The 13,962-nt window shown below is 40.7% G+C and overlaps 1 protein-coding gene across 1 annotated transcript; it reads right to left on the bottom strand.

Moving 5' to 3' along the window:
• Positions 1 to 375: 375 nt before the first annotated feature.
• On the bottom strand, positions 376 to 13,795 carry kif3b (kinesin family member 3B). Its single transcript, XM_037103776.1, has 9 exons — positions 13,689 to 13,795; positions 11,348 to 12,852; positions 10,931 to 11,032; positions 10,027 to 10,149; positions 9,428 to 9,546; positions 7,458 to 7,574; positions 5,059 to 5,164; positions 3,432 to 3,643; positions 376 to 3,281 (listed from the first exon to the last, which is right to left on the bottom strand). Exons 2-9 carry the CDS (start codon positions 12,746 to 12,748, stop codon positions 3,176 to 3,178), a joined length of 2,286 nt encoding a protein of 761 aa, XP_036959671.1. The 5' UTR covers positions 12,749 to 12,852; positions 13,689 to 13,795; the 3' UTR covers positions 376 to 3,175.
• Positions 13,796 to 13,962: the final 167 nt, after the last annotated feature.

Raw genomic sequence — 13,962 nt, forward strand, 5'->3', positions numbered from 1 at the left:
GGAGCTCTGCTGGTAAAAGCACAAATCTGTTGCTGCCCGAGAGAGACTGTAAATGTTTTGTGAAGTCTCTGAGGATAAAAAAGATCATTATGGGGCTTCTGCAGCTATGTGCAGAGGACCATAGGCATCAACAAGCTCTCAGAGACGATTTGATTTGGAGGCATGCAATTACATCTTGCTTAGAAAGTGGTCTGAAACTGTACTACATCAATAAAACATCATCACAAAGAAAAATTGCCATATGTCATAGCTGTTTTCTGTTAACTTCCTGGAAGAAAACCACCTCAAGGTCTGGTTCCCGGAGTCAACCCTGGGAACCTTTCTGCACACAGCTGATTACAACTGTTTTCTCCACATCATCCACAACACCAACAACACCATTGAATTGTCTTTAATAATCAAAAGAAACTAAACAAGTCAAAGACATAACCAGCCTTGGACCAAAGTGCACCAGCATGATCGTCATTTGGCTATTAGAAAATACCAGCATGTAAGAGTTGGTCATAAACATTGATATGGAGTTTGGATCCAGTAATGTATGCATGGGATACAGATGCAAAGGTATTAGATTCAATTAAGACATTCACATTTTGCTTACCAGATTCCTATGAATGATGGATATTCACACAACCAAACCAATCATGCAGCAGGTACACAGCATCGCAATATTAATTACATATATGAGGCTTTTCTTTCTAAAGATTATGTTTATGAGGTTAGAAGTACAGTGAATGTGTCAATACTCAGCCGTGACATGAATCAATCTCTTCTTACTAAAGCAGTCTCAACACTTCTCCAAATCAATGTGCAACAGTTGATCTGTGCACTCATTTTCCAAGTGGAGAATTTGACTACAGAAGAATTTAAAATTATATACACACACACAACAAAATCTGTGCCTCTCTGAATACAAAAGACACAGACAACATGTATAATGCAAAAAAAAAAATACAATTTCAGCATTAAATTAGAAAGTTCCAAAAAATAAAACAATGGTCTATTTTAAATAAAAAAAAAAAATGGAATAAAAATGTATATCTACATCTGTATATAAAAATGAAAGATTAAAATAAGTTAGATCTTTTTCAATAGATGGAAATCCATTTTTTCATATATCTGCAAAAGTGACTGAGGATTGCCTATGAACAGGTCATTGTTACATATCTAAATACATAAGGTATGCAGGCATGGGTCAAACAGCAACGACTTTCAGCTTTTAGGAAATGAGACGGCCTTGATGGTTCTACAATCACAGCACACAAGTATTTGACTGGGTTTAATTAGCCATTTGAGCCAGGTCTGCTGAAATGTCACAGTGGGTTGTAAAATCCTACACAGTAGCAGCAGCTGGACAGCACACCCCTCACAGTTTAACACTCGTGTGTGGGGACCAGAGAGCAGCAGAGAAAGGCTGAACCATCGAGGTTAAAACTGCATATTATTAATCTGGATGCATACAAATGAAATGAGTTGCGTATTCAGATCCATTTAATTCTATAAACGTGTTTGAGTTCTGTGGCCCCACCATGGTACTGTTAAGTGGCCATCACTGCCCTGGGGTTTTACCGAGTATTCTATTAAACAGATAAATCAGTTATTTCAAAGATCCACTCATCCCTATCTGAAGGTAGACGGGGTCTTGCCTTGCCTTCCTGTGGGGGTGGTGGGTGTATGCTATGTCCAAATGCTCTGCTCCTCCATATAATGAGCACAACCCATTCTAGTAGGAATGCCAAATCAAGACTGATTCCCTGCTGCTGGAATGGATGATTAATAGAAGAAATGATGAAAAAACAGTGTACAACAGTGTGTAAGTGTGCAACATCAAACAAAGGAGCAGAGATACAGGACGCAGGTTAAGGCACCTTGGAACCCTGATGAACCTGAGGCACCATGCAGGACAGATACTCTGAAGTGATCCTGGGTGTGGTTAGCATCTCTTGTTCAGATGTCCGGTGGCCAACTGCAATATCATGTGACTTAGAATAGTCCATGGTGGGTGTTTATGTGTTAAGCTCTCTATCACTGTTCCCCTCCTCCATCTCCCCCGTATGCCCCAGGAAGAACAGCATCTACTGATTACAGCAACTTGTGACAGATGCCACATCTGTAGTGTGCTTCACCCTCTGGCCTGTACATTTACAATCATAAACAGTTTGAGGAATAGTTCCACATTTTGGGAAAATGTTTGTTTGTACATTAAATATGAAGCCAGAGTCAACAGGACATTAGTGTGGTTTGGGAGGCAGAGCTAGGCAGTTATCCCAGTTCAGTACAGTAACACTCATGATCTGTTTGTCGACTTTGTACACAGAAATCTGAAGTCTAACTGTGGGACTCCCGGTTACAAGACAGAAAGTTTTGTAATTTGGGCATTAGATACGCTCAGTGCCTCTAGCTTTGTAACTAACAATGCCACATGACAGCAGTACTGGTCTTTTCTTCTAGCAGCAAACAAGATTATTTCCCAAAATGTGAAGTATTCACATGAGACGTTAAACAACACATGTACAAAGGACGTATAGCTCCATTCAAACATCAGAAGTCCAACAATAAAAAAAAGAAACATGAACTAAAAAAGCTCAATATTCTGACAGCGACTTACAGACGCACAGGCTGATGTACAACACACTTACACACACGGTGACAAGTACAGCAGAGCTGCCAGGTCCATGTGTCTTTATATCAACCCATCCCCCACTCCCAAGGTCCACATTTACAGTAAGAGAGGACTACAACACACAACACAGATTTGGGAGAATAGGAAGAAGAAGTGCATTGAAGATACTGCAATCCAACAAGGGGGTGTGGGAAGGAGGCTCTAAACCGCCTTCATTCTTTTCTGTACATTAAGAACATTATGACATGTATACAAGACATCAGTGGCATTAAGCCAAGTGTAGGGAAGGATAACAGCAGAACAGAGTGATGTGAGGCTTCATACATGGCTGCTGTTTGGTGTTGTATTGACTCACTCTCCGGATGAGTTAATGGTTTTGTGGATATAGTAACAACCTGCAAAGCAGCAGTGGTCTAATAGTTTCTCTATGGTTTGCAGAGTGCAAGATTCTGCTGCTTGAAAAAAACAAGTACGGTAAAATGAGTCCCATTCTCTCAAAGTTGAGTCCCAAAGTGGCAAGGTGCACAGGAGTGGTGATATTAGTGGTAGAAGCTGTCACTTGGGCACCAGGCCGCGGGACTGTGGGTAAAGTGGGGATCCTGGACTGGAGGGGCTGAATGGGGAGGTCGGGGTACTCGACTTCTTGCCCGTTTTTGGTCGACTGAGAAATCAAAGGCACAGTGTCATAAACCTACACATTTTGAGGATTTATTGTCATTGTCTGTGAATTTCTTTGCCTCCTGACCAACTGCAAATAATTCCAACACAAGCTAAACCAGGGAGTACTAGGAGAGATACAGGTTTTTCTTACCCAGACTTTGGTTTCCTGAGGCTGTCACTGGTGCTGGCAGGTGGGGTTGGTGCCAAGCTGCTGCGAAAGCCTGAAGCATCTACCTGGATGTCATCCTCATCCCTCAGAGCATCTTCCAGAGCTGCTGCCACCTTTGGGGCGATAACTGGCTCCTGATACTCTTTAGTGGTCCGAGCTGGCAGGTCCATGTCCAGCATCATGATGTTTTCAGCCTGGGGAAACACACCAGAAGCACACTCATAACTGAAGAAGGTTATCATATACTGTGAAAAAGGCTAAAGACTTAGAAAATAGGTATATTGCCTTTAGGAATTTAAAAATCTTGCATGTTAATGCTGCCACAATTGGGGAAATGTTTGCACATGACACAAGTGCATCCAAGCGGAGCCAAGCTGCTACAAGCAGAGTGGTATGAAAGACACAGAGAATGACTTGGAGTAAATGCAAATAATAGTGCGAACACTTTCTGATCTGAGTTAAGATTAAAATCTGCTTTGCCTGCTGTGTGAACCTAGCTTAGTGCCTGATCACATGGTTTTAAAACATCCATCCAGGGATAACCAATCACAAGTGGAAAGCTGATTCAGTCATCTGGAGTGACCACTTGTGATCAGATCTCACTTCTCTGCTCTAACACGTACATCACAATGGACACAGAAAGAAAGAGTGATTAGCATTTGGTTCATTTCCAAGAGGGCCAATAAAGTTGAGAATTTGAGAAATGTTCACAATTATTATAATGGGGGGCAACTGTTGGCCCGTCAAAAGATTCAGTTTGGCCCACTAGATGTTTCAAGCCAATATTTATTTCTCATTTTTTTTAAATAACAATGTCTATAACTTGATTTTTTTAAGCTACAATGCTCTTTAAATATGCTATGAAATATGTTTCCCTTCTTATTAATACATTTTTATCATCTCAGTGAGGGTTTGAGAAGGAAGTCAGTCAATTCGAGAACTCAGAATCTTCCGTTTTGCATCATCGCAACACAATACAATACAATACAAGACAATAGGTGCTTTCTTTTGGCCCATGATCCACTATTAAGTTTCAGTTTTGGGCACCCCCGGGTGTTGACAAAGTATTAGCATATATCAGTTTACTGTATTTGTAATATTGGACATGTTCAGTGTCAATAAAATGCTGCATTCTCTCATAAATTGAGTGTAAATGTTGAAATCAGTGTAAACAGTGTGTTCAAACAGCTGCTAAATGTTGGCAGGTTGGTACAGCCATGCTGCCACAAACTGACAATTTTTTACAACGAAACAAACAACCTCATGTTTTAATGCTGAGTTTATACGAGGGAACCTGGGATTTAGAATTTGTTGTTGGTCATATGCACCTTTGAATGAGGTCTGACTGGTCACACCTGTACTTAGAGCTGTCCACTTGGGGTTGGATGGCTCAGGCAAGAGGGTAATACCAAGTCTGTACAGGGCCATATTATCCTTGTTTGATCCTCATTGATTAAAACCTATTTACTGAACTTTAGTGTTAATTTCACCCATATCTACACTAATCAGTGAAAGAGGGTTGTGTGTTTTATGTGGAGAGACCAGTCAGCTGGAGGTTTATGTGTGAACACATGTATCAGTGGAAAAGGTACGGAGGACAAGAGCTTACTTTGTATCTCATGTCTGGCCTCATCATCATGGCCACACGAGCATGGTGACTGAGAGGTCTCCTGTAGCCAACCGCTGAGAAAGGCCTGGTCATCATCTGATGGTCACTAAAGCAGAGACAGAGAGTCAGCATTTAAAACTTTTCATATAGCATTATACAATAAAGCAGAGAAGTCTTCTGTCATTATAAAATAAACTAGAAATGACAGTATCATGCTGCTCAAGAGTTGTGGCGTTAAATAATGACCAGGACATTTTTGCAGAATATTAAGATTTCACAGTCATTTAACCCCTGACCATTTATAATTCAAATGTGCTAATTTAAATTCCTATTTCAGTAGACATATAATGTAATAATTGTATGTGAATTTTATCAAAATGATTGTATTTATTTTTGAGTTATGGCAAAACACTTGTTTTGTGAGGATAAGATTAAAAATTAGGGATGCATCAATCTGACTTTTCGTTCCTTGACTCTAACCGACATTCAGGCTATTGGTCTCAACCTTTTTAGCGTGGTACTAATTTAGATCACACAACTGGTGGTACGGCAAAACATACAATCACGCTTTTTTCACCCATACTGATCAATAGCAATATTCACCAAAATATATCTTTTGATCTTGCTGCCAGTTTGAAGACAATAATGACTGAAGTCTGAAGAAACTAGAGGGTTTATCATGTGAACTTTTGAAAAGTTTATTAACAAAAACTAGTAATGCAAACATTTAACTGTAGTTAAATGTTCTACAACTCCCAAAACGGTTAGGGGTAGAAAGTGCAAAATGACTTCATGTAAACATTGAACTGTGCAAACATCTGCCTTAAGAAAACAACAGAAGTTAGCTGGCCTTGTAACTTTAGTAATGTAGGTATTTTTGGCAGGGCAGCAAACATCTCAAATGTTTATACAACCTAGAAAAAAAGAGTGGATCATGATAGTCCTGGCAAATTTAAGTACGACTGTAAATAAAGTAATATCAATCATGCAGTTTCCCACACAGTAATTCAGTGTGTTGGTTCGCCACAATATCTACACTGGCCACCACTTATTGATTTTCTATTGTTCCCTTTCTCACTCACTCAAGACAGCTACCTGTCAGTGAATAGCCTGATGTTACATACTCTGATACAGTGGATGGCAGTGTGGTTTTTAATTGACCGGTAAAACCAACGAAGCAGACAAGAAGCAGTAAACCATGAACTTATTATTACTGTGTACAGCCTTCGAGGCGGAGTCATATTCATTCTTATGAAAGTGGTGCATGAAGCTAAACTTAGACCCAGTGCTTTCCATACCTAACATAACAAAAGTAATTTCTTCTTGCACTGCCGTAGCTTCTAGTAGTTCCTCTTAGGACTGATTGGTTCAACCCCTTTTCTCTCTAAGTGTTACACTCCTTTACTTTTTGCCATTTTCATCTACGTTCACCTGGTAAAATATAAATAGATAAAATATAAGTTGTAACTCAAACCCAACCGTAACAGTAAAATTTCAACCACAATATAGCTGCCAGCTTGAAATGCTGTATTAGATGTTGATACATGTGGAACCTGTTTTAACCTACTTACATGACAATAATGATCAATAAAGTGCTAGGGCCTGTGAAAACGTAAGACAGGCTAGTAAAAGTGTCTGACTGGCTCAACAATGCAGTGGCCCACCTGGACTTGCCCCTATGTGCCAGATGGTCAGTCCACCACTGCACCTGTTGAAATATCGAGACATGGCCTGACATGGCAAACTCTTCAGACTGGAGGAAATTTCTTTAGAAGTTCATTTTCTTCATTTGCTTCCAATCTGTGATATGGACACAGTCAGGCACTGCGAGAGTGCCGCATTGGACAACTGCAATCACTGCATTTTTAAATACTGTGATGAAGACATGTAATACATATATTGTGTTACTTTTTGCCGACATTGACTATTTTAGACGGTGACAGCCTGGAAATTGGTGGTGGCGGCCGCCTCCAAAAGTGATATGCAGGAAAACCCCTGTTTCAGTGTAGACCAGAGAGCCACATTTGTTCTCTCTGGTTTGGATTTTATTTACCGTCTCAAACTGTTTCAGAGGAAGATAACATGGTTGCAATTTGCAATGCATGTTCTGCAAGGTTTCTTAAAGGAGGGAAATAGTCTTCCAGTTTTAACGCCAGGAATCTTATCAGAAATGTGAAATTAGTTAGCTTTTCAGTTTCAGCTATGAGAAGCAGGTGATATTGGTTATCAGTAGTGGCGGAAAGAAATACTTATTGGGAATCCCTATCGCAATACAATGTGATTCCCCCATTGTGTTTGAGTTCTAGTTGCTATAAAGATAATGTAATGTCAGTCGTCATTTTCTGACCATCTCCTTTATCAAGCTTATTTGAAACAATTTAGTTCTTTCTGTAACTTACTCTTCAATACGTGTGATGGGCTTCAATTTCCAGTATTCATCCTCCTCATCAAAGTAAGCCCTGTTAACTATTTTGTTCTTCTCCTCTAAGGGAATGAAGTTCTCAATGATAAGATGCCTGAAAGACAGACAGAGAAACAATTAGACAGAGGCAGTAACAGACATCAATGCAGAGAAAAAACAGACAGTCAGTAAGATTCAGCAGTACAAACTGAAAAGCTTTTTCTCCTTTTTATGAATTATTTAAGCCTGTATTGGCATCTTAAATCAAATCTGAGCATAATGCAAAAAGATGCCTTTGCAGTTCCTTTCACTGAAAGTAAGCATACATTTAACTTAACTTAATCTCATAGTGTGAGGTAGGGCAGGGCAATATGGCCTTAAAGTAATAACAAGATATCATTAGGTTATATCAGGATACACATCTTAAAATCTGCACAAATGCTAGGACTCAATGATAAAATCAAATAACACAATATTTTTTACCAAATACCACAATATTGATATTGTTACAATATTGTCAGGATGATTACTGGTACTAGGGCTGCGCGATATATCGTTTGGGCATCGTCATCACGATGTACATGTGAGCGATAGTCAAATCACAGGGCCTGGAATGTAGCAGGCAAATAAACTCATCTAATTTCAAGGGTACCTGACACACACATTGGTGGATGTGAGCACACTGTGCATGCAGAGTCTGCATTAGTTCTCCTGCATTAGTTCTTGTTCAGTGTGCCGAAGCAGACCACACCCCTGCATACGGAGTGAGTCACTGGTAACAACACTGAAAAATGAGCAACAATATGAACAACAATAGAAAATCGCAGAAAAAGAGGACTTGGTGCCAAAAAGAAAAGCAACGTCAGATAACTGGAATTATTTTGGCTACAAGCAGGATGATATTGACCAAACACGTGTTCTGTGTCAACAGTGTCTTGCATCTGTTGCCACGAAGAGAGGTAACACAACTTATTTGTTTGACCATTTACATTGGTACCACACAGCTCAATATGAAAAAAAAAAACAGGTAAGATCAGTGCAGGTTAATTGTCCACAAGATAGCAGGAGTGCAGCATCACATAAAGTGCTATTCAAGTCATCTGATGAAAATTCCTTTATTTTTTCATATCACAATATATATCGCAGGGTAAAAATAAAATCGCAATGTCAGTTTTTTCCAATATCGTGCAGCCCCAACAGTTACTTTCACAAAATACTAACACAGTGACATTTCTAATCAGAAATCTTTAGTAATGTGGATGAAATGACTTAGTGGCCAAAGACAAGTATTAGAACAAATAGAACAGTGTGCTAAGTTCAGAAAGAATGACATCACTTAGTGAAAAGCCTGTAAAAAGGTAAATAAAACAAAAAATAAGACAACACTTGCCATATAACCATATCCAAAATCTATTATCATATATAGTCTCATTTCTTGATCACAATATAATATGATAGGTTGCCCAGCCCTAGTATTAGGGTTAATGTCTGAGATCAAATGCAATTAGCATCTTCACAGCATATGTTCCCTATACTGCTATTGATTGATTGGGTACTTTATTAATACTTGACAGGAAATGAATTAATTGCTGCAGCCATGATTAGACACACGCATACATACATTAAATAGTTAAGAACCAGAACATTAAAAAGTGTCATTGCAGCAGGGAGAAAAGACCTCCTGCTGCACTCTGACTTGCACCTTGGCATGACCAGTCTTTCACTGAAGGTGCTCCTTTTGACCACCCTCAGTGCACTGAGTGGATGGGAGGGATTCCTCAAGATTGTCCTCATCTAAGACAGCATCCTGTCTTCTGCCACCTGCTGGACGGGATGCTGACTAAGATGAGGGCAATCTTGAGGAATCCCTCCCATCCACTCAATGCACTTGTGCCAGGGTAGCTTATGGTCATAACAGACACAATATTGATCAATATCTGCCAACAGAAAGATATGCAGGTTCCATACTTGAGTTTGAGATCCCTGGTGAGCTCGTTCTGGGTCTGTTCCAGCTCCTGACGGTCATTGATGTGTGCCTCCTGGATATCCTGGATTTCTGCCTTCACTGCCTGCAGTTTGGCAAACAGCTAGAGGACAGAGAAGGAGAGAAAAAACCAGAGTTACCATGATGACAGAAAATATTCATCCTTGAGTCTGCCCTAGACAACTGACTGTTATGAGGACTAACGTACTATCCAAGAAGACAAACAAAGCCGGTAGTGTTTTCTTATCTCATTTGAAATGGCACCTGACCTACTTGCAAGGAATTTCATTACCAGATACACAGACTTCACAAGTCCTGAACAACAGACATTCAAAAGCAAATAGTTTTGCTGGACCTATGAATTTACAAATGATCAAACATGTAGACTAACCATGTATTTTTATTTACTTAGAATGTATTCATTGATTGCAGCAGCAAGGACTGGAAAAGCATGCAGAAAACAATGTCTTGTGTCAGTTTGGATGGAGGACATGAGAACTTTTCCAATGGCATTATTGGATGTGGCCAGTCAAACCAGGAGCAGGGCTACATCACTTAAATCATCCACTGGTGTGGCCGCTACCTTTTTCAGTTTCTTTGTTTTGATGTCGACCTCCTGCTGCAGAGAGCTGTAGGTCTCCTTCAGCTCAAGAGTCTCTTCATCATGGCACTCCACTTGCTGCTGCATCTCCCGCTCTCGCCGTTTCTTGAAACAAAGACACAGAGGGATACATTCATGTCACTAATTGAAAATGAGATGCACGATGATTTTTAACATTCAGTCAGATAAGGGATAGTGTAATGCAAAATAGCCATCCTCAAAGAACAATGCCCTACCAGGAGACAACAAAGACCACAATGTAAGTGGAGGGCTGGGGAATAAAAATAAAAAAATTACATTACACAGAGTCATGCTATGCAGATGGAGAGTGTTTGTTCCACCACTCAAGTGCCAAAACAGAGACTAGAGGTTAAATCAATACAATTTAAAAGCGCATTATTTTACTACACAACTAGAAATAATCACATCATACATTAAAAAATCAAATGTAAAATATATAAATAAAAAATAGATAAACTAACATTTTAAATGCAAAGGCTGCAAAGGGAAAGGCTTAAACTGGAAGCATTTGTAAAGATAAAATTGTAAATGTTAATTCCCCACAGAATGGGGAATGTTTAAGCTCAAATGGAAATGTGCTCATTAAATCAAAAGAGAATCAGTATACCTCCAGTATACCATGATTCATAATGATCCATCCCTTTATCCACACCAAAAATTAATGGGGCCTATTGTGGCCCTAGACCTACATCCTAGTCTGATGGTAATCTGTTCAGTAGTTTTGTGTAATCTGGCTGACAAACCACACAACCAACACACATCAGAATACATACAGAATACATCTATCAATGAAAACAGAGACAGCTCCTGACAAGATGAAAAAAGGTATTAATATTATGGTTCATTATTTTGACATCTTGTCTACCTGTTCAGCGATTTCCTGCCTCTTCTGCTCCAGCATTCTCTGTTGTTCATTGGTGTGATCTACAATATTCTTCCCCCCTACTAGGAGCTTACTCTCCATTGCCTGAATGGAGAAGACAGAAAGGATCAAACAACTTCAAGTCACATGGAGGAGAAAATAAGCTGCATTTGACTCAAAAACATTTTACCAGCTGGGCTGCACGAACACCGAAATAATTTAACCACAACAACACAGTCTACTGACGGATGACAATATCTACCGGCTTGTGTGTGCAGTTAAAGACTGAGAAATCATGTGTTGGATCCAATCAAACAAAACGCAGTATTCAAGTCTATACTATACCTTTTCTTCAAATTGAATGAATACAGGACATACTGGATGTACAAAAGGACAACCAGTCTGGAAAAGTCTGCTTACCTTCACCTTGGCTGCAAGCATCTCTCCAGCCTCCCTCTCCCTCTTCAAATCTTCCATTTTCCTCTCTTTCTCTTTGAGGAGCCGGACTTTCTCCTCTGCCACCAGACTGTGGTCCTCCATGATGGCCTTTCTCTCTCTCTCCAACTTTTCCTGCTGCTCTCTCCAGTAATCCCCTTTGTCGTCCCCATCTTCATCATCATCCTCTGTCTCTCCTTCCAGATCCTCACCATCGCTTCCTTCCCCAGCCCTCCTCCTCCGCTGCCTCCTTTTCTTCTTTCCTGAACGCTTCTGCAGCTGTTCCTTCAGCCTAGCAATCTCCTCCTGAAACTCCCTGAGCAGGGCATCCTTGGGGTCCTCGTTGATGCGTGGTTTATTCTTGATGTTCTTAGCTCTGTTGGAGTATCGCAGCGTTGTCAAGGTCTCTTCTACATTGTAGGATGCTGGTCCAATGTTGGCAACCATGACAGTGCGGGCATTGCCTCCCAGAGAGTCCTGCAGAAGCCGGGTGAGTTTTGAATCTCTGTAGGGGATGTGGCTGCTCCTACCATCCACCAGAGCTGATATGACATTCCCCAGAGCAGAAAGCGACAGATTGATCTTTGTAGCTTCTTTAAGCCTCTCCCCCTGAGCACCAGTCTTGGTCTGTCTTTCACTCCCAGCTAAATCTACCAAGTTCAGTTTGCCAACTCTGATATGGTTCTCCCCATCCAAACCCAACTCACTGCACTCCACGGTGATGAGAAAGATGGCGTGGGAACGGGAGCTGTGTTCATTCATGTTAGTAGCACCCACTGAACGATTCTGGTTGCCCACATTCATGACATGTTCGATCTCTCGCACGCTTTTGGTTACAAAAGAAGAAAGGTCTTTAACATACACACCCGTGTCAGGCCTTTCCCTGAGCTCGAGACGACGTGACTGGTCTTTGGAGAGCAAGTCTTTGATCTCCTCTTGGTAAATTTCTAGATATGATGCTCTCACCAGGTACTGCTGATTCTGGGAGCGTGAAATGTGAGTGAAGATATGCTCAAAGGAGTTAGGGATCACCCCTCTCCTGTCTGGATCATTTCTCACCCCCTCCATAGTATACGTTTTCCCTGTACCTGTCTGCCCATATGCAAAAATGGTCCCATTGAACCCAAGTAGAACTGAATCCACTAGGGGCCTAAAGGTTTCATCGTACAAATCTATTTGTTTGGAGTTCCAGTCATAGACTGAATCAAATGTGAAGACTTTGGGAAGTTCACTGGCTGAAGCCTCCCTGGGGTTCCTTACAATAATTTGTCCCAATTTGACATCGACAGATACCACCCTTTCAAACTTGGCTGCCCGCTCTTTTTCATTCATAGGGCGACAACGGACCACCACCTTTACGGACTCAGAGCTCTTGCTCTTTGACATGTTGCAGAGCGGCTGCCGACCCACACAGCCTGGCACTTTGTATGCTCTGTCTTCCAAGTGCCGCTTCAGGAGCAGTGCACCAATACAACTGCCCACATCAGAAGCTGTTGGAGAAGACACATTCAGTGATTAGTACCAACCTGCAATGGCAATTGTCATCCATTCATTCACATCTTTACAAAGTATCTGAGGACTCACACAAGCTAAACGTTAGCACAAATCTAATGTCAGACTACCAGTGATGTGGTATATTAGTAGATAACCTATCCTCATTCTCAGTACCTTTTAAGACATGGTAACACCATTTAAGCGCAATAAGATTTTTCCATATATCACAAAATGGAACTCCTGAGCACGGATGATGTAAAATGAGTTGATCAATATGAATAACCTATCCATTATGTAACTTGACAATAGAGATAAGCAGAATGTATCATTACACCCTGCTCGAACTGTTAATACAAAGGTGCAAATAATGTTACCCCAGTTCAACTAACCGATGTAGTCTACTGACCGGCGATTATAAACTTCTTGGTTGAGTAACCTCTTTTTCGTCAACGCTGGAATTCCAGGATATAAAGTGACAGCTGCTGAGGGTACTTTACTAGCCGTGACATGTTAATGAGTTTAGTGTTTTTCGGGAGACGCTCTTTTAATTTGAGCAACGGTTCGTTAAAATGTTGGCTCGGCTAGCTAACCTACGTTAGCTTCTGCAAAATGCAGCCCATAACGACACCACAAGACCGGCCTAGCAACGACAAACACAGTTACCTTAGAATCAGGTCTGGTAAGTTAGCATTAGCCCCAACTAGCTAACGCTAGTTGCGATGGCTTAAATTAAATCAACATATCGTCTGACAGATATTAAAACAGCTTCATTCAACCCATGCAGCAAAAACAAATCCCTCCACCGGACACAGAAACATCATTAAAGATTTACCAGTGGTGGATAATAGCCAATACACAATTCCCAGTCAGCCATTAGCCGCTGCTCGTCCTCGCAACGGTCCGGGTTACTAGTTGCCAGATCCAAACGCTATATCCCCCGGAAGAGGTAAGTGTGGAAACATTCTAATCCATATGAATATTGTGATTCTGAGTGAGCACATGTATTTCAGTCACGCATACAGTCCAATAAATGTTCCAACATTAAACATAGATGTGATTTACTAGGTTGAAAGTCCACATAAGTGCATTTCTTGGAATACAAATTC

This window comes from Acanthopagrus latus, chromosome 7 (assembly GCF_904848185.1).
Source record: "Acanthopagrus latus isolate v.2019 chromosome 7, fAcaLat1.1, whole genome shotgun sequence".
In the NCBI taxonomy this organism is placed as follows: domain Eukaryota; kingdom Metazoa; phylum Chordata; class Actinopteri; order Spariformes; family Sparidae; genus Acanthopagrus; species Acanthopagrus latus.